This window comes from Nilaparvata lugens, chromosome 7 (genome assembly GCF_014356525.2).
Source record: "Nilaparvata lugens isolate BPH chromosome 7, ASM1435652v1, whole genome shotgun sequence".
In the NCBI taxonomy this organism is placed as follows: domain Eukaryota; kingdom Metazoa; phylum Arthropoda; class Insecta; order Hemiptera; family Delphacidae; genus Nilaparvata; species Nilaparvata lugens.
In genome coordinates this window covers 55,701,403-55,723,143 of record NC_052510.1, presented here as the reverse complement: position 1 = coordinate 55,723,143, position 21,741 = coordinate 55,701,403, and the positions used below count along the sequence as shown (strand labels likewise).

Here is a 21,741-nt window from a genome sequence, read left to right as displayed (position 1 = left end):
AAATATCTAGAAATTTTAATAGACTTGATCAAAATAATCTGATTTGTTGACATGACATGATAATCCTCCTAAACTAGAGTACTATATCATAATTTTCAAAGTTGATAATTATTTGACAATTTCAAGTGATTAGTGAGTGTTATTCAGTTTGGTTTGTATATTCTATAAATTATTTTTTTTTTTGAATTCAAGTGTATGGAACATAACCTACTTTCTGGACTATTTATAGTGTATAAAACAAAATTCGGGAGAAAAACAGTTTTGGGCTGTGCCTGTTAGTACTTCCCCAATCATTTTAAAGAATTATTGTGTTCGGTTTATCAAAAGTCAATAAATAAATAGCGAGCGAAGCTCGGGGCCCCGATATTACTCTTGAAATGCAATCTTCCATTACTTCTCATCTGTAGAATGTAATACAAGATTTCATAAATTTCAATGCAGATTTGTATTTTTCACTCATTTTAACTCAGTAATTGATTGATTTTCTCCTCGATGGTATATTGTTTCTTTGTCTGTGGTATAATGAAATGCAAATAATTCCTATACTCTTGAAATGCAATCTTCTCATCCGTAGAATGTTATACAAGATTTCGTAATTTTGATATTCATAAATTTCAATGCAAATTTGTATTTTTACTCATTTTAACTCAGTGATTGATTGATGTTCTCCTCGATGGTATATTGTTCCTTAGTCTATGATATAATGAAATGCAAATCATCCGTAGAATGTAATACAATAGAATGTATTAATCTGTAGAATCTAATACAAGATTTGATGAGAGATTCTGACACGATTGGAGAAGGCGGTCTTCTCTCTCTTTTTCTCTTTGGTATTGCTCTCAAAGACTATTGTCTTGTTATATGCTTTGTGGCTCCTTCTTCACTATTCTATTGAGGTTAATTCTTTTTTAAATATTGACAAAATATTACCCGGTTTTTCGACAAGCTATGATATTTCTTGATGTGCAATAGCTAGAAGGCTTCTGTGGGCTGAACCCTGAGTGCTACAGAAGGTTACTGTAGAAAGATAAAGGAAGCGATTGTTTGAAAATGTCATTCAAAAGGTGTACATCTGTTCCTTCCCACCCAAATCTTTCGATTCCCGGTTATAACGTCTCAACATTATTCAATTGGTTTCTCATATAACATCCTTCAATACTTGAGTCTATAAGTAAATTTGGTTTGATGCTTTCCTATAACCTCACTGAATATGAGGATTTCAACTTATTTAAAAATGTCATTCAAAAGGTGTACATCTGCTCCTTTCGATTCCCAGTTATAACGTCTAAACATTATTCAATTGATTTTTCATATAGCATCCTTCAATACTTGAGTATATAAGTAAGTTCAGTTTAATGTTTTCCTATGACCTCACTGAATAGAGGATTTCAACTTATTTTAAAATGTCATTCAAAAGGTGTACATCTGTTCCTTTCTACCCAAATCTTTCGATTCCCGGTTATAACGTCTTAACATCATTCAATTGGTTTTTCATATAACATCCTTCAATACTTGAGTCTATAAGTAAGTTCAGTTTAATGTTTTCCTATAACGTCACTGAATATGAAGATTTCAACTTATTTAAAAATGTCATTCAAAAGGTGTACATCTGCTCCTTTCTACCCAAATCTTTCGATTCCCGGTTATAACGTCTTAACATTATTCAATTGAATTTCATATAACATCCTTTAATACTTGAGTCTATAAGTAAATTTAGTTTGATGTTTTCCTATAACCTCACTGAATATGAGGATTTCAACCTATTTGAAAATGTCATTCAAAAGGTGTACATCTGCTCCTTTCTACCCAAATCTTTCGATTCCCGGTTATAACGTCTTAGCATTATTCAATTGATTTTTCATATAACATCCTTTAATACTTGAGTCTATAAGTAAGTTTAGTTTGATGTTTTCCTATAACCTCACTGAATATGATAATTTCAACTTATTTGATTACCCTCTATCCACAATTCCTGGACCTCTTTTCAGATTCTTCTCCAGTTTTCTCCAGGGAGGTAGTGACGTTTTTAAAGCTCTCTCCGCACTAAAACTCGCCGTGGTCTCGTGCAATCGCAAGTTGTGGACTCGGAAATCGTCGTAAAACTAGAGGAAAATCGCATTTCCTGCGAATGCAGAGAGCATATCTTTCTCTGGAGTGAGCGGCTTTTATCTGTGGAACCGCGTCTTATTTGAATATAGGGAACGCTCAGAGCAAATAAAACTGCAGTGATAGTCGTTTGTTTCAATGCATCGACACAGAGTGTCTGAGTTATCGTAACCTCTCGTAATCGTATAGATTTTTGGTGTTGAAGCATGGAGTGCATCATCTATTATGTCCATGCAAGTTGTTCTCTGGAAGTTGCGGAGGAAACTCTTGGGAAATGGATTGTTTGTTTCGTATGCGAGACCTTCTCAACACTTGGGTTGTTGAGTGCTGCACTGTGCTCAGTAATGGCCCTCTCTCTTTGCTCATAAACTGTACTTTTTTGGGAGTGTTTTCTCTATCCCCAACCTTAGAATTCAACAGTTCTACACATCATGCCATCCTGACCCTTACTCAACATATCCTATATATCCTTCAATATTTATATCCTATATATATCCTATTTATCCTATTATCCTATTATCCTATTGATCCTATATATCCTATTTATCCTCAATATATCCTTCCTCCTTCTCCTTCTTCATTGCAATTAGGCTACTCTTAAGTTGAGAAAATTAATACTTATTCAAATAATATATTTTTTGGCTCAAAATTGGACAAAAATCATGAAGTGTAAACATAACCTATCAAATCAAGATTTTTATTCACAATACAAACAATTGAGGGTCCTGAGGGTCCTGCCAAACCCAAAGGTTTTTCGGCGGGTGCCCAGTTACAGAAAAAACGAGTTTCAAAAGATAAATAAACTTAGACAAAAAAAAATAGTACACTTCAAAAATTTCAAGTAGAAAATGAGAGAAAATAATTTTTAGAATTTTTGGACAATTTCTATCTAAATTTGGGAAAGGGACAGCTTTGGGCTTCAAGCCTGTTGTTCATTTCACTTTTTGTGTAGTTGAGAAGTTGATATTGTGGTAATTATTTATATTGAATGAAAAAGACTAAGAAATTGTCAAAAAACCACAGATTTATTGATAATTAGAAAGACCGGTTTCGGTTATTACACCATTGTCAATCTCTGATAAGCCGTTTATCAGAGATTGACAATGGTGTAATAACCGAAACCGGTCTTTCTAATTATCAATAAATCTGTGGTTTTTTGACAATTTCTTAGTCTTTTCCATGTTGTCCATTTCCCAATAATTCATAGTTGGAATGATATTGTATTTATCAATGTATAATCTATGTATATGTATATATGTAGATGTGTATCATGTATATATCAATCTATGTTCACATTACCTACACACTCATACATTTTACTATTATTTACCATGTAACGTACTAGTTTGTAATTGAATTGAAATTGTTGAACTCGATGAAATGAATGACTAAAAATAAACAAATAAAATGAAATACGGTAGAACATTGTATACAGTATTGTCAATTCTCATTCAAGATTAAATCTGTCTCCATTGAGTTCAGATACATACGTTCTTCGGTTACATATTTTCAATTGTTCAACTCTGCCATGAGCATTTATTTATTAATTTATTTGTGGATACAATCACAAATCATATAAATAATATGATTGGGAAGGAACAACAGGCTTGGCCCAAAACTATTCCATTCCAAAATTTGTATAATGAGATGTCCAAAAAATAGGTTATGATTCTACTGTAAGAAGCTCAAGTTCAATTTTCGACCAAAAATATTTATATGCTAGAAATTTAAAAGAATTAAGAAACCAAATTATATTAAAATATTACACTTAATTATCACTGCAAATCAAATTAATTAAGTTATTTTATAACATTTTCAAGCTAGAAATACAAACAACTTCTTACTAAGAACAGCATTGTTTTGTTTCATTAGAGAATTTCCTTCAGATTTTTAATCAACCGATCTATGATCTGTCTCGAGCTTCTTCTGTCTCCATTACTTGCTGTCAATCATTCTTTTCTCGTTCACTTCCGTTCTCCATCGTTCCAGGCTGCTGTTCATTCATCTCATAGCGGTTTGAATAGAGAAATGAAATGAAATTTATTGATTCCTTTCACAAAAAAACATTTACAAATTACAATTTAAAAAAGTAGGAACTAAGTTGACCACTCTAACCAGTATTCGTGGTCAACTTACAAAAAAAATAAAAATAATCATCATTACTAAAAAATTACATAATGATTATAACTTGATTTAAAATTATACAAAAATAAAATCCATTGATTTTTGAGTCCAGCATCAATTAAAAATCTCTTGCACTCCGTGACGTCTGCAAACCAATGTGAACAAAAATATACAACCAGTACAATTTATCTTGAATATTAAAAAAATATAGTCTATCATTATTATTTTTTATGAATGTATTAAAAAACCATTACTACTCTACGATATATTTCTCACGATTCTACATTAATCAAATAATTTCTAAATCAAAATAGAATACATTCTTCAATGAATCGGAGAATTCCTTGGAAACATGATAGAAGGCTTTTAAAAAATTGCTTTCCACTTCTTCACAGTCTGAATAACACATAAATAAAATCAAACTTTCCTCAAGGAATAGGATATAAGCATACCAATGAAGACTTCATATTCACAATAAATTTTTATTTACAAGAAAGAGCTCAAATCTTTAAAAGATTTTTTCAAGAAATTTTAAAAGGCTTCTAAAGAATTTGTTTCCACTTCTTCACAGTCTCGGAAACGCATAAATAGATACGAGCGTTGTTCCCACCCGGAATAGGATGTAAGCATACCAATGAAGACTTCATACTTACGATGTTGATTCCCAAGGGAGAGCTCAAATCTAAATAACTCGAAGTATTTTGGCCATAAAAATCAGACGGCCATCTCTTCCAGCGTGGAAAAGCAGCATTTGCATTACATTCTCGTTAGTAATGAATTACACTCCTCACTGTATGTGTACAGAAATGCAATGGACTAGCTGCAATTGCATTTTAAGGGTAGTTTTTGACCCCGTTTCCCATTTATTTGTGGTTTTATACCACAGATTGCTGTATCCTATTTCCCTCACTTCGAAATTTCGCTACGGAATTGTTATGAGGGAATTTCGAATGGTTAGTCATTTGAAACTGTATTTGCTTACCGTGTTCGGAAATAAAGCTGGTAATATCATTCTAGTTTATACAGAAGTACTCTACTATAAGGAGCGTAATAAAAATTGAAATAGCATTATTAGTTTATTTTCTGGCAAACTCTCTAATTGATGCTGTCTACTAATTTTGAACCTCTATAAACGATGACATTCACTTGTTATAGAGCACAACTAGTGGAAATGCATTATTTTCGTGGATTTATAAAATAGTTGCATGAAATCGATTATCTAAATAAGATTTCCTTCAAATTTGATCACACCAACATTTGGCATCTATTACGAAGCATTGAGAATGATCAATCTATTGAGGATCTATAAAACTGTGAAGGTGCGTACAGATATACGCGCCGCGAACATGAGAATAGCTGATGCCAAGCTTTTTATATCTGTATCTTACCGTTTCTGTAAAAATACAGATATAATCAGCTGATTAAAAGTGAATTGCTCATGTTCGCGGCGCGTAAATGGTTGAGTTCAAAGCCACTGATCAATTCCATCGGGTTTTTTTTACGTTCAGTAAAAAACCTGATCACAGATTAGTGATCACAGATGAACCACAGAATGAAAAGTCGGTTAGTATCTTGACGCCATAATCCGCCATCTTGAAAGAAAGTGTAGCATTGTAATACAGCAGTAGTTTTAATTTCTAACAAGATGATGCAGTCATGTGTCGTGGTCTTGGTGCACTCAAATCTTGGTTAGATTGATACCTTCCATTTTGTGTGTATTCTGTGGCTGAACGGTTGCTCATGAGTCATGACTGACAGATGTTTCCCCTGTTGATCATATTTTGTAAACAAAACTAGAACTTAACCTATTTCATTGTAATCAATTAAAATGGAAAACCATCAGGTGATTGGAGTAGTTTTAAATGCTTTGTGAAATATTTTAAATCTTATTGAATTTATGTAATCATGCATTTCTCTGCTCCCAAATACATTATAATGGAGTCCATCATTTGTAAACAACCTCATATTCAGCCATGTCTGTTTACGTTCAGCTACTCTATTTACGTTCTTTTCCATTGGTGGAAAAGTACGATTAACTGATCAGTGAACGAACCGGACATGACGTATTTTTTTTCTTATCAGTTAGACCAAAGACCTTGAAGAGGTATAAACGCACAATACCTATGCCTTCCCAATGCTAGCTCTTACTTGAAATTAAAGGTTCCATTGAGGTATTTTAGCGCAAGATATTATATAATATATATTTTTTGTAATATTATAGATCACAAAAATCTTCAAGATCTTTAGTATGTAATAATCTTTCAGGCTGTCCCCTTAATGGCCGATTTCAATTCCAAATAATCTAGCGCTGCATGTGAGTCTATGCATCGTTCAACAACAAAACAGTACTTCGTTCAGAGCCACGTTCACTCATCGATCTCATCGTTCACTCACCGATCAGTGGCTTTGAACTCAACCAATCTGTACGCACCTTAAGGCTCAACTCAAACTTACGCGACTCAGGTCGAGAAGAGACTCGACTCTAGTCGAGAGCATGTGTTTCCAAATGGTGACACTCAGATCAGTCGATTCTAGTCTCCGCGACGTCACCATTCGAAAACACATGCTCTCGACTAGAGTCTAGTCTCTTCTCGACCTGAGACGCGTAAGTGTAAGTTGAGCCTAAGCCAAACAATGCCATGATAAAGCGAATTTCTGAATGTCTCTTAACTCATTTTCTGCCAATAACTTACTGTCAGCTCACAGGACTTACCCCTCCTATCCTAGGATATCAGCTCTTTTAAAGAGAAAAGAATTGAATGAGAGAAAGAGGAATATATTATTTGGAATATTTTGGAACATTCCACTCTTTCCCATCTCTAGAGAGTCAAATAAAATTTCAATACCTTCCGTTTGAACCAAATTCCTATATTATTAGTATCTTATTCGTATCATAAACATTTTATGGAGCGGAAATTGTGTTGAACAGTGAAAAATTACGTTATTTTTAACTCTGTATGTTTATCTCTCAATTCAGGAGAGATATATAATTGAAAGAATGACTGTTTTCCTTTCAAAATAATTTCAAAATTATGAGTAGGGTAGGCATACTTGTCTAAATGAATAAATCTCTTCAAATGAATGAAACAAGAATTCAAGGGAATCTTTAGAACAAATTTCCACGCAAGTTGAGCTGAGGCTTGCTCGAATACTACAACCACAACCGAGGTTGTGACGCAAACAGGTATGGCACAGCAATTATACCGAACAAGATTACCGTTCCTTACATGGAACCTTATCAGAGGGGCCATAATTATTCCGAAAGGTTCAGACTCGGCGAAATGTGAAAAGGGGTAACTAGCTTTAAATCGTCTCAAAAATGTACAAAAGTAGAGTCGTATATGACGGTTTTTCACAACACGAAATCAGATGCAATCTAAATTGGCACGGAAGAAAATGTTAGTGGATCGTTGTGACGTGGTTAAGTGCAAGGGTTTGGTTGGGTTCCGGCGGGAGGATAAATGTTTCAGGGGGGGTTCCGGGGGGGAGGGGTTGAATTATGGCGGACGCAGCGCTCTAATCTGAAATCCTTGCCGGGGAAATAATGGATGGAAGCGAGCAGCGAGTAAATCAAGAAGGCACCGGCGAAAGTACGTCTTGCACCGTCGCTACTAAGTATCAATTAAGGTGATCCGACGATAGTTGGCGATGCAACTTGGGATGAGCTTGCTAAACGTCTAATCTCTCTAGTCTCTAGTGCCATTTTGGGCATGCACCAGGGTGCATTAGCAGTAATAGAACATCGTTTGTAGAATTGGTCCTTTAGTTGAGAGTTTGGAACGTGAATTGATTGCGCTTTCTTACTGCTCCTGATAATTTCCTTAGGTTATTAATTGTTGAAGGACAGGGTGCATTAAAAGTGATAGAACTTTATTTGTAGTGGGGTTCCACTATTTAGAATAATGTTTGGAATTGGAACATGCATCGTGATTATTACATTCAATAATTTCCATTGATTGTTATGTTATACACTGAGAAAGCTCATATCAAAGATAATTTTATTGTATGATTATACAGTAGAAAGTAACACAGAAAAGGAATTATTGAGGAAAGAGTGTTGGATTCTCAAAGAAAAACTCAATAAACGATGAAGATTATGATTTATGTATAAAATGCAACATGTGATCCATTCCTGTTATAATCAAACTTGTAGCTTATAATCCAAATTATCAGGAAGGTATTCAAAAAGAATAATTAATGTTGATGTTGTGATTAATAATAATATTCTATTGTCATTAAACTTTGAAAAAAGCAATAGTCAACGTCACAATCGTTATTTGTAAACACATACAACATATACATATAAAATGTAAACAATAAATAGCAGAACTTTACAATAATAAAATATGCAATACATTTAACTTAGAAATGAATTGATCCATCATTCAAAGCTAGGAACTCAGTAATAACATAAAAGGGATGTCCAACCAGCCACTCCTGGAGCTTACGTGTAAGAACGCTTCCAAATGATTGTGATTGTGAAATGAATGAATTAATAAACAAATACTCATTCTTGTCTGTGTAGATTCTCATCTTCATCATGTCCCACCTTATTACTTCATAAATTTTCCATTTTCCAAGTTATAATCTTGTGTAGTCATTGAAGTTTTCTTACAGATTAAATCTCATTTGCGCGATGAAAAATACAACTTCCATCAAGTTACTGAATGATCCATTCAAAATGACTTCATGAGTCCGATAAAACATAATTAGGACCACAAAGCAAATGTTGCAACTTATCTTGTAGAGAAATAATGATAAAGCTCAAATCTGTGCACTGTATAGAAGATTGCTTGTTTGGAACAAAAACTGATTTGCTAATTCATTGTGTCAACTACTGTACTCTAATATTTAACTAGTGAACCCCCTGGGCTGGAGAACAAGCGCATGTCTATTGTACTGATTGTCTATTGTACCTATATTATAATTATGTGAATGAATAGAGCATGATATGTTACTCTGTATGTGTAATCAGAGATAAGGGAAGATCTAAGGGGAGTACCAACTTTTTTGGTGTAATGTATCTTGGGAAATGAATCTCAAGAATGTCCTTCCCATCATCACCCTACTTGAACAGAGAGACCGAGAGAGATTGGATTAGATTTCTTTATTTATGTATGTAACAATATTTACTGGCTTATACAGTGTACACTAATTTACATTGAATGACGGTAAAGCTAATTAATTATTCAACGAACTATACAAAGTATAGATAATTAAAATTAATCAAAGAGAATAGAGATTAAAAGCAATTAGAATAACGATAATATAAAATTGTAATGTAACTTTATAAATCGGCGGTGTTTCAACAAATAATTGCCGATTCTTTAAGAAGGATATGAAATAATATCCTTCCCATCAACACACGACCGGGAGAGAGAGACAGAGAGAGAGAGAGAGAGAGAGAGAGAGAGAGTGAGAGAGAGAGAGAGAGAGAGAGAGAGTGAGAGAGAGAGTGAGAGAGAGAGTGAAAGTGTGTGTGTGTGAGATAAAATGAGTGAGTGTAGAAGAGAGCATGAATGATAGAGAGTCATGACGCAAGAATAACGGACCAATGGCAGCAAACCAGGCCTCCCAGCTCCCCATACTCTCTTCTGATTGGTGGATTGGAACGCCTACTGGTGTAGTTCTCAATTCTGCAGGTAGGTGGCACTAGCTACCAGGCTAGCTACCTTTACACCTCTTAACATTTCTAAGTTCAACTCCAGATTGCACGTACAATACCCTAATTCAACCGTGATTGAGCCCCCTGACCTGGAGAACTCGCTCCAAATCAACTATTGTAGTAACTCTAGTGAGGTCCACGTTATAATGGCAGTGTTTGAATGGCAATGGTATTGCTATCCTTGTCTATCATTCAACAAAGCGGATAGCACTATCCATAGCCACCTCTAATACAAGGCCCCGGCCAACGATATTGCAACATCGCAGTGTAGGCCTAGAATCTAAAGGTGCGTACAGATTTACGCGCCGCGAACATGAGCCATTCACTTTTAATCAGCTGATGCCAAGTTTTAATACCTGTATCTTACCGTTTCTGTAAAAATACAGATATAGTCAGCTGATTAAAAGTGAATTGCTCATGTTCGCGGCGCGTATATCTGTACGCACCTTAATACATGATTGGTGAAAAAGATTTTAAAAAATACCAGCTGATCTTTTTCACCAATCATTATTAGATTCTAGGCCTACGCTGCGACGTTGCAATATCGTAGGCCGGGGCCTTGTATTAGAGGTGGCTATGCACTACTATCTCTTTCTCGCTTTGCTCTGTTGCCAAATCGTCTTTTAACAATGTAGAATTAATAATCAATTAACAATATATATCATCTTAATTATGAAGATTCATTATGAAATTATTGAGAAATATAATTTATTGCTTAATAGAATATAATTGATAATTTTAAACGAAAATGAACCGTTAATAATACATCAATAAACCTGTATCAGCTACCGTCTATAGAAGATTCTGACACAGGATCTGCAACGCTTTTATCGTATCTTTCTTCACTGGTATCATAGAATGGAATTCTATGTTATAATAGTTCGTTATATTATAACGTGGACTTCACTATAGTTATTGCAATTGACATGTCACCAATCAAATGAGTGTCACTCAGAATACGATGTGTTGTGACAATGAATAAATAATCAAAAACATAGTTGAAACCAATTATTGATCATACCCATCCATCAAATTTCCTCAAAATAATATAATATTGTATTTCAAACACAACAGCGAACAACAAGTTGATCACAGATATGATTGAGAGATGTGAAATGAACAATTGGGAACAAATCATGAAATCATGTAAGCAGAGTGTTTCGGAACGATGTTTGTTCGGACATTGTCCATCAATAACGAGCGATCGGTCGACGAATCGGATCGGATTGCGATTGGGGGTCCAGTTGATTTGAAATTCTCCAAACCCCATCGGCCGAAACTCGATCAGGGGGTCACACGCCTACGCACAGGAGCGTGGCCTATGTAAATTGAGAAGCACGGGAGTGCAAAGTTTCCCGAGTGAATGAGTGCGGGAAAAAGAGAGAGAGAGAGTGAGAGAGAGCTTGTGTGTGTGAAGAGGAGAAGAGACTGATAACGCCGCTACCGGTCGTAAATATTGAGAGTTTGACGCGAACGGGAACGAATTACGAAATTCCGTCGCACTCGCGTACGCTCGCACCCACTCGGGCAAAGGCCTCGCCTCGCCACGTGGATGCTCGCGAGGGCAACTGGACCGAGACCGATGACAGCTCACGAGTCTAGAGAGAGAGAGAGCGAGGAGAGGGTAAGCGCCGCAAATCCAGGGATCACGTGACATTCGTCCTGATGAAGGTTTTTCAAACGTGTCTCGCATTGCACTCTGATTAATGGACTGCTTCCTCTGCACTGGTCATCGATGGACGATGTTGTGCTGATATATTTGTACTTTGATGTACTTTTTACTTTGATGTACTTCTTACTTTGTACTCTGATGTACTTTGTACTTTGATGTACTTTGTACTTTGATGTTTCTTTGTACTCTGATGTACTTTGTACTTTGTTGTACTTTGTTGTACTTTGTTCTTTGATGTACTTTGTACTTTGTATTTTGATGTACTTTGTACTTTGATTCACGTTATACTTTGATGTAAACTTGTATTTCTTCAAGTTCGATTCTGATTGTTTTTTGGATTGGTTTCTATGGACTAAGCAGAATTGACGACTAGTGACAACTAACTCTCCGTCAGATTAAATATTAGGCTTGAATCAGATTAGAGAAATGCACGCCTTTAACTTTTAAGCCTAATGATATTCATAATGAAATTTTCGTAAAAAAAGGTTTTATTTTTTGATAGTTTACTATGGACCATGCAGATTTAATTCATAGTGAGATCGGAATCCCCTTCAGATTGAAGTGTAGTAGTCTTGAATCAGTCAAGAGGATTTCATGCCTTTCAAACCTTATGATATCCACCATAAGAGAATATTGTGGAAAATTCAAAGAGCACAGACAATAGATTATGTTCCTATATTTTGGAAGAAAACTCTCATTTTCATCCAGTATGGAGTTACTATGGAAATTTTACACCTTGTTATATTGGAACAATATTCACAATGCTCAAGAGAATAATTTGACAATGATTATACTCATAAATAATTTAAGTTTACCAACTGTTTCGAAGTAAAGGTGTTTTGTCAGTTACTAGATCCTTAGGCTAGGCGCACACCAGTTAGTCAAGACAAGACACGTTTAGTCACAATACTTCACATTGTTTCTTATGACGCAACTCACACTGATTAGCCTAGTCATTGCAGTTAGACATGTCTTCATAAGCAATTATGTGAAGTACTGTGACTAAACGTGTCTGATCATGTCTTGTCTTCACTAACTGGTGTGCGTCTAGCCTTAAACAACACTACTGTGCAATGTGTATGGAGAACACCACATGATTGTGGTCTTAGCTCAGGAACTTGAGCTAAGAGCCAGGAACTTGAAAACACAAACTGGAAGAATTTGAGATAAAAATAGAGATTTTGGAAGGAAAAATAAATCTTATAAAAGATATTCTGTAAAAATCAGATCATTGGATGAATAAGAGGTTGTATGAATCCATGGAGTCGAAGAGATTTAAAACTGTTTTGAGTACCTTACTTGAAAATACACTGATTTATCTACCAGCTTCCTATAATTAGTCGAATGATAAGATGATGCTATAAGCTAGGTTTAAATTCCCAGATTTGTTCCCATAAAAGCAAGACATTGACTCTACACCTCGAATTTATTGCTAATTATAATGGAAATCTAAGAAGCCAGTGTGCACGAAATGCGAAATCCTTCACAAAATAGATTATGTGAAATTGTTTTCCCAATAATATTGAGAAGAAAAGATAAGAGTAATGTGATTCTCTGTCTGCATGGCCCGTAAAAATGAAATATAAACCATTTCCTCCGCTGTAATCGCCCTATACAAAATGCATATTCGTTACAGTCAGCTGTAATCCTATTTTTGTGTTTTATTCGCCATTTTGGCAGGACTGTATTCATTCAGAGATGGTCGATGGTGCAATTTATTTTGGTACTCTCTCTTTCCAACCAAATCCCTATTCCCAGTTGGGGATTTCAGAGGAAATTCACTTTTGAATTCAGTCAAGAAAGGAGATTAACTATTGTGAGAGGGATTCGGCCATTGTTTTCTTAGTTATTGTTATTGGAGACTGTTATAACTAGAGTGGATTGACCAACATTGAAGATCATTCATGCTTCTATCCCTATATTTGTATATCGTCAGTAGCCATTTCAAACGCCAAACGCTGCTCCGCACCCCTGTCGCTTATAACATTAAAATCATCTCTCAATGAAGATTTCACAATGATTAATGAATGAAATGATTGTAAATTCTATTGCTATACTGTTTCATATATACTACTGTGGATAAAAGTATTTGAAATATTCCAAATATTATTTCATATTTTCCAGAGAAAACTTGCATCGCTTTTTCTATTCTCTACACAAAAGTAAGTCAATTCGTCGCTATAGAAATTTCAACATAATTTCACTTCTACCATTAGTTTTAGCTAGCACAAAAATTATAAATCAAATCACTTTTATTGTCAGAAGCACTTTCACATATTAAAACAATCGTCAAACAAACATTTACACCAATCAACATGTCTACAAGTCATAAAACACTTATATAGGTAAGTATTGAAGGCGTGCTACTTAACAAATATTGTATTAAGGCTATAATCATTCATCATCCCCAATAATTGTTATAATAGAAATTTTTGAAATATGGAAGTCCTTAGAACAATGATTTTATTAGAATCTTATTGATTCATTAGGAACTTACTTCTTTATTGATTCATACAATAAGTACATCATCAAAATGATAGGGAGAGAAAAAATAATGTAACCTTGTTCTATTATTCCTCTCCCAAATTCAGATAAGGTTACACATAGTCCGAAATAGGTTAAGGACCGGTTGCACAACAACCGATTAAATTTTAACCGTGATTAATTCCACGAGAACCAATCAGAGAAGGCGTTTTTGGAAAGACGGCTTCTCTGATTCGTTCTCGTGGAATTAATCACGGTTAAAATTTAACCAGCTGTTGTGCAACCGGCACTAAGTCTTATAATTGTTCCCTTCTGAGTCAACGCTCTCGATTTCCACTTAGGATACGAGCATGCAGTCTCCATTTTTCCAACTACATACGAAACTCTTTTCCTATTGGAATTTATTAACACAAATGCTTTCAACTTTCACATTTCAACTATCACATCGGACTCATCTCCGAAAGGTTTCAGGTCTTCTAGTACTCCACTTTCATCTTCATCATTAAAGTGAATGTACCCGTGTTGAAACGTATGTGATTCTACAATAAATTAGTGATATTCCCGACAACATACCAGTGTTTTCATTTCAGTTTTTTTTTGTATTTTGTTTTTGGCAAATAAAATTCATTCATTAATTCAGAGAAAATTGGTTTCATTCAAATGATTCAAATCGGAAAAATTCAAGAAGTCTCTCTCAAAATTATTTGAGAACGTTTTCCACTCTTCAATAATATTTGTTTAGTAGAATGTGAAAAACTCGGATCCAATTTACTGGAATAGCCCACGATATTGGATTGAGGCAATCGGGAATAGGCTTTGCGTTTTCTTGCAGCCGTTTGATCTCAATATTTGATCAGCGCATTGGATATCTCTTTAGTTTATTCTTTGAGCTGTCTAGAAACAGATGAAAACGGCGCTGATCCAATCTAAATCAGCAAGGGATGCGATTCTGCTATATAAAGCCTTACTGTCAGCTTTCCTATCAAATAACATTATGCTTACACCATTCAAACAATGTTGGCAGTTGAAACTGAATCTCACTATAGGCATAGATAAACGAATATACGTTGAACGGATAGTATTCTGATATTCTCTCTGCTGTAAGACAACTTATGGTGAATGAAGATACGAATTCTCAGGAGAAATTTAGCAGCTAGGTTTGGCTCACATTGTTGAAGTAATTCCGTTGTGAATTACGTTTGGAAAATTGGCCGGATACCAATCCTTCCCTGTAACATTCTGTAGCCATCAATGGAGTAAATCCTAGGAGGAATTGGTGATCTTTTAGGTTCGGAAGAAACTGTTAAAAGGTAGCTGTCTATTATCAGGTTAACGTAAATCCAAAGATTTTTGGATCGAAGTTACCTTTATCTATTTACTAAACATATTCAATTTTTATTGAAGTTTAAGGTTTAAGTTGTCTGTTGAAAGGTAGCTGTCTATTATACAGGCTAATGTAAATCGAAAGATTTTTGGATCGAAGTTACCTTTACTTGCTTTAAGTTAACTGTTAAAAGGTAGCTGAGCTGTCTATTATACCACTACCTCCGTAAACAAAGCCGTAGTGCATTCGTGTGACGTCAGCACAGGTAGGGCTCCTAAACCAATAAAAAATCGTTGATTTCAGCTGATCTAACTTAATATATCAGCTAGTGTTTTTCTTGGTGTAGGAGCCCTACCTGTGCTGACGTCACACGAATGCACTACGGCTTTGTTTACGGAGGCAGTGATTATACAGGCTAACGTAAATCGAAAGATTTTTTGATCGAATTTATATTACTTATTCACTAAATTATTATTATATTCAGATTTTTCTTGAAATGTGGGTTTCAAGTTGAGTTGTTGAGTAGTTGTAGTTCAGTGAAAACAATGACTATTCATATGAATAATTTCTTATTAAGTAGTTATTTTCTCTTGAAATACAGGTGTTAAGTTGAGTTGTTCAGTGAACCCTAACAATGACTATTAGGATTACTATTCATTTCTATCTTCGAATGAATAGATCTTATTAAGGGTGTGCAAAGGCTAAAAATAAACTTTCTACTCGTCATATTTTTCAAAGTTTTTCGATTTGTATATAAATCATCAAGCTATCAAAATGGAACAGTTTTCTTAGGAAAACATTTTTTTCCGATCATTACTTTTTGTGATATGAGCGCCTGAAGTTTGAATTTTTGGGACAGAAGATTTCAAATTCGGTAAGATATAAATCCAAGAGATTCAGAGGATGGATTCTTCATGGTATTGTTGATCTAGTAGAACAAAACTTTTCTAAAAATATCAATTTTTGAAGAAATTATTCAATTTACCAAAAATAACTCAACAGAAAGTTATTTTTGGATATTTTTAGTAAATTGAATAACTATCTTAAAATTAATATTTTCAGAAAATTTTTCTTTTACTAGATCAACAATACCATGAAGAATCTATCCTTTAAATCTCATGAATTTATATCATACCGAATTTGAAATGTTCTGTCCCAAAAGTTTAATTTTTAGGCGCTCATATCCCAAAAAGTAATGATCGGAAAAAAATTTTTCCTGAGAAAACGTTTTCATTTTGATAGCTTAATGATATACAAATCGAAAAACTTTGAAAAATATCACGAGTAGGAAGTTTATTTTTAGACCTTGCACAGCCTCAAGTGTGTCAAGTTTCTCCTTACTTATTCAATTTCTCTGATTCAATTTTTCTATATTTTGAATCAGACGGGCAATCCCAAACTCGACAACATTTGATTACAAATCAGTGCTGGTGAAAATGTGGCTGGTGAAGCCGTAAAACCACAGTCTAGAGCTCAAATGAAAAGTATAATTGACAATATCCTGTGCTTTACAGTTTTTTTACTCTAAAGTATGCTAACATTACGTTTAACGCTAAACCTCGTTTAATTGCCTTTATGATTGCATTTATCATAAACGAACAGCTTTAAACGAATTTTTAAACGAACAGCTGACATTTCTCTGCTAAGTATCTGCATACTGCCCTAATTGTATTAGGACAGAATGAATTACGCACAGATAGCCTATGAGATTGTCAAGCTAAGCTCAACTTGTGAGGGACTCACAGTTCCTGAGCTGAAAGTCAACCATGCAGGGGCATTCAACACAATCGTGCGTTCCCAGTATGTTAAGATAGATGATATTATGATATCCGTATAGGAGGCGCTCAGCACTGTGATGAGTCCCCGGCATAGCCACTCTCAACACTGGATGAATACACACTAAACTATCTAGTGTTCCCCAACAGTAAGACTGCATCAATGCAATATTCTCATAGAAAGAATCATGTCTCAGCCTACTCTTGGTATAGGCACTAGGTACCTCCGTAAACAAAGCCATAGTGCATTCTGGTGACGTCAGCACAGGTAGCAAGCTAAGCCCACCTTAAAAATTTGTTGATTTCAGCTGATTTATACTAGTAGTCCTGTGAACAGTAGACCTCTCGCTCAGTAAGTTACATTGACCTGTTGCTATGTTTTCTCAAAAATTAATAAATAATTCATTAATTTAAAATATCTAGAAAAAATCCTAAATAGACATAGAGCTTTCTGTCCTATCGTACCGTGACGTGTCGTCCCGGAATGTGAGTGTGAGCGCTGTTATCAGGTCTGGCTGCAATAACTGTTTACAACTTTGATGGAAAGATACATTTTCAAGATGTTCGATGTTTTTGAACGGGTAGTATTATAGTCAACTGTCTACTAACGTTGATGGAAAGATAAATTTTCAAGATGTTCGATATCTCTGAACGGGTAGTATTATAGTCCACTTGACAGCTGATTTATGATGATTAATACTAAAGTCCAATTTTTACGGTAATATTGGCGTTCAAAGGAGACTCCTTTTCCTTTTGTATTATCCTTAAAATACAAAATTTCAAAAAACCGTATGTATACGTCGACGCGAAATTCAAAAACGAACATAACATCAAATTTCATGAAAATATATTGCTGCGTTTCGCTGTAAATGCGGAACATAAATATAATTACCGTATATATAAACAAAAATATAAACATTTAAACAAATAAACATAAAGAGAAATGAAAAACCGTCGCCTTGAATCTTAGACCTCACTTTGCTCGGTCAATCAGCTAGTGTTTTTATTGGTGTAGGAGCCCTACCTGTGCTGACATTACCATCAACCACCTGTCATGCACTATGGCTTTGTTTACGGAGGTTAGGTTATGATACAGGCCGTCTGGAGTACAGACAGCTTCCCACCTTGGTGAGTCACCATGGAGATGAGGTGGTGTCTAACACCACCCCAACCCCCCTCACCATAAGGCTATGCTCAAGGAAATCAGGAACCCTCCACCAGCAACACAATCAACCCCTAAAAACTCTTCTCCTACTCAACTCAACTCCAATCAGTTTAAATCAAATCACTCGCAACTACTGATACTAAAGCTAAACGATCACTCGCAATAAATTACTGATAGTACTCAACTCAGCTCAAATTAACAGTGCTTCACAGGTTGGCCGCCCCTATTGCTTGGTATTGATTCCCTGAATCGGTTGACATTCATTTCATCCTTTATTTTAGTTCATTCCATATTTAAATAATGTTTTCGTTCTTCATTGAGTTTATTATCTGAAATTATCATAACATTTCGATCAATACAAACTTATTGCCATTTGAAAGCAGAAACCTAACCTCCCTAACCTACCCTTTTACCATTGAAAAATAATTGCTCTTCGCCATACACATATTTGCTACCATATACATTTACATAATTATTGCTCTCTACCATATACGCATATAATTATACACCTTTGAACCCTTAATTAAACAGAATACCTTTTAGGTTATGTCCATCTAACCTTACAGGGTAGATAAACTGGAATCCAGAAGAACTGATACCCTCCCCTACCTTTCAAACATGCTTTTGATTGCTCTTCCTGTGTACTTTTCAAGTGATATTAATAGGCCTATGTTTTTGTGTTTTGCAGGGTGGCTAGCCCCATTAGCCCAATATTGATTACCTATTGATCTACATGTTTTTGCTTGTTCTTCACCTATTAGGCACTCTTATAATTCATCAACGATTATTGTACCTATGCGATTTGCCCATATTGTCCATATATTTAATTGATTCCCTCAAATTTTCTACATATTTTTGTTTGATTCACTTAGCCTATTACGGTATTCTTTTAATTTTCAAGTTATTTTAACGATACCTATGTTTTTGTGTTTTGCTAGGGTGGCTAGCCCCTATCGTACAATATTGACTCCCTCAATTGCTCTACATGTTTTTGGTAGCTCTTTATCTATTATTATACTTTTGCAACGACTATTGTATGTGTTCTGCCCCTATTTCCCATAATTTATTCCCTCAATTTTTTTACATGTCTGCTCTAGTAGGCTACTTTTCAAGTAATTATATTAGCGCTTTTTGTGTTTCACTTGGTACTAAGCCTAACGCCTGATATTATTTATTCTACATTGCTTCAATTAACTTTTATCACTTTCCAAGAGATTTTATCAACTACGGTACGTTTATGTCTACTTATTCCCTCAAACTGCTCTACATGTTTTTGATTAGTCATCACGTACATTGCTCCTGTACTTTTCAATTGATTTAACGTTATGTTTCTGTATGTTTTGCAGGATGGCTAGGCGCGATGTCGACTGCGGTCGCTCTGCTGGTGTCGCCGGTGACGATTGCGTTCTGTCGCCGCAAGTCGACGCGGCTCACCGCAGTGATGGGCGGGCTAGTCACCGCGCTCGGCTGTCTCTTCACATCATTCGCCTCCCAGTTTCATCAGCTGTTCTTCAGCTATGGCGCGGTTGTCGGTCAGTACTAAAACAAAGACTAAACTAGTAGTTCTGTGAACAGTAGACCTCACGCAGTATTCTCATTCACAAGTACCTGATTGAAACTATAGACCTTATGGAAATACAGCAATAGACTGGCTTCTCCTCACATCTGTGTAATCATTTGTCAGCTGATTTATGATGAATAATTCTATAGTCTGATTTTTACTCTAATATTGGCCTATGAAGGAGGCTTCTTTTTCCTTTCATTATTATCCTAGAAATGCAAAATTCCCAAAAACCTTGTATATACGTCGACGGGCAATTAAAAAAGGAACATACCTGTTCAATTTCATGAAAATCTATTACCGCGTCTTGCCGTAAATGCGCAACATATAAACATTTAAACATTAAAAGAAATGCCAAACCGTCAACTTGAATCTTAGACCTCACTTCGCTCGGTCAATAAAATAAGATATTTACAAAACAATTTTAGACTAGTTTTCAATCTAATGAGAATCAAAGTCATGTACCGTACTATGAGTCAGTTAAGCTAGTTACACACACGTCGATTTCTGGAGGTACAATTTTTTGCCGTCCTAGAAAATTATTCTATAAGATTAAGCAAATGATCTTTGACAAGTTCCGTTTAATCTCCATGTCAAGATTCATTCAATCAGTACTGTAGGTAGCAGGTAGCATAAGGTCGGCAAAAAATCGAGCGTCCAAAAATCTATGTGTATTTAACTGACTTTGGGATGAATTTTGGACGTTAGATTTTTTTGCCGTTCTTATGAATTCTACCAGATTGAATGGAACTTGACAAACACATGGTCATATCATAATGCTTGTCAAGTAGGTAGTAATGTTTAAACAAATAGACATTATGAGGGCGGCAAAAAATCGTACGTCCAAAACTCGATGTGTGTGTAACTACACTAATTGTCACTGTATCAGAAAGATGGATCATTCATTTTATAACGATTCATGTCCAAACAGTGAGTGAATATTTTATATTAATTTATTACTATTATTGAATTATTCACTTAATTATTGAATAATGAGCTTAATTGGCATCATATTATGAACTGCAATAAGCATGTATAAGACATTACATTTTATAGGATACCTAGTTCACAATTGTGATTATTTCATTGAAGTGGTACATTGAATTGTGATCATTTCATTGGAGTTTCTTCAAATTGTAGTTTTTCAAGTTGCATTCTTCAATTTCAGCTTTGATTATAAGTGAATAAGTGGAAGTGGAGAATTATTTTGATAACTTTACAAGTCTCTAAAAACAATAAAAAAACTTGTAGTACCCTTTATTATTGATAACTATAAAACTTTAAGGGTACCGTACTAGGCTACAAGTTTTTATATTGTTTTTATTAATTTGTTCAAAAGTAGCCCATAAGTGTTTTTACAAGTCTCTGTATATTGCATTATGAATTATGAACTAATTTGAAAATTGATAGAGAGTCTTCACTCTCCTTTGTCATGTTTACACAAGTGTAACGTTTTACACAAGTGTAACGTTTTTTATTGACCTTCAAAAAATGCTTAATTTTGTTGAAATAAATCTGAATATGCATTCTCCAGACTTCATTTTTCCTCTTCTTAGTCTTCATGTCTTGGAGAAAATCAAGAATAATATTCTCCAAGTATTGAAGGATATTTTCAAAATATTTTTTGATTTCATTACCGTATTAACTAGGTTACCTAAATGTTTGATAAATGTAGAAAATTACTAGTACTCTCTTCATATTATTACTCTTATATATACTCTTTATATTCAACACAACTAGTTTTAGGCACTCATACCATTTTCAAGTGTCGAATTTATAACAATTGACACTTGAAAATGGCATAAGTGCTTGGAACTAGATGTGTTTATATAAATTCTATAAAAAGGGTACTGGTAATTTTTTTT

General features: G+C 34.7%; 1 protein-coding gene across 3 annotated transcripts in view; it reads left to right on the top strand.

The window, feature by feature from the left end:
* Nucleotides 1-21,741, top strand: part of LOC111053270 (monocarboxylate transporter 2-like) — a 325,384-nt gene that overhangs the window by 288,959 nt on the left and 14,684 nt on the right. For all 3 annotated transcript variants that reach the window (XM_039433219.1, XM_039433217.1, XM_039433218.1), the window contains exon 2: nt 19,662-19,847. In XM_039433219.1, coding sequence (XP_039289153.1) covers nt 19,662-19,847 — 186 coding nt within the window. The remainder of the gene's footprint in view (nt 1-19,661; nt 19,848-21,741) is intronic.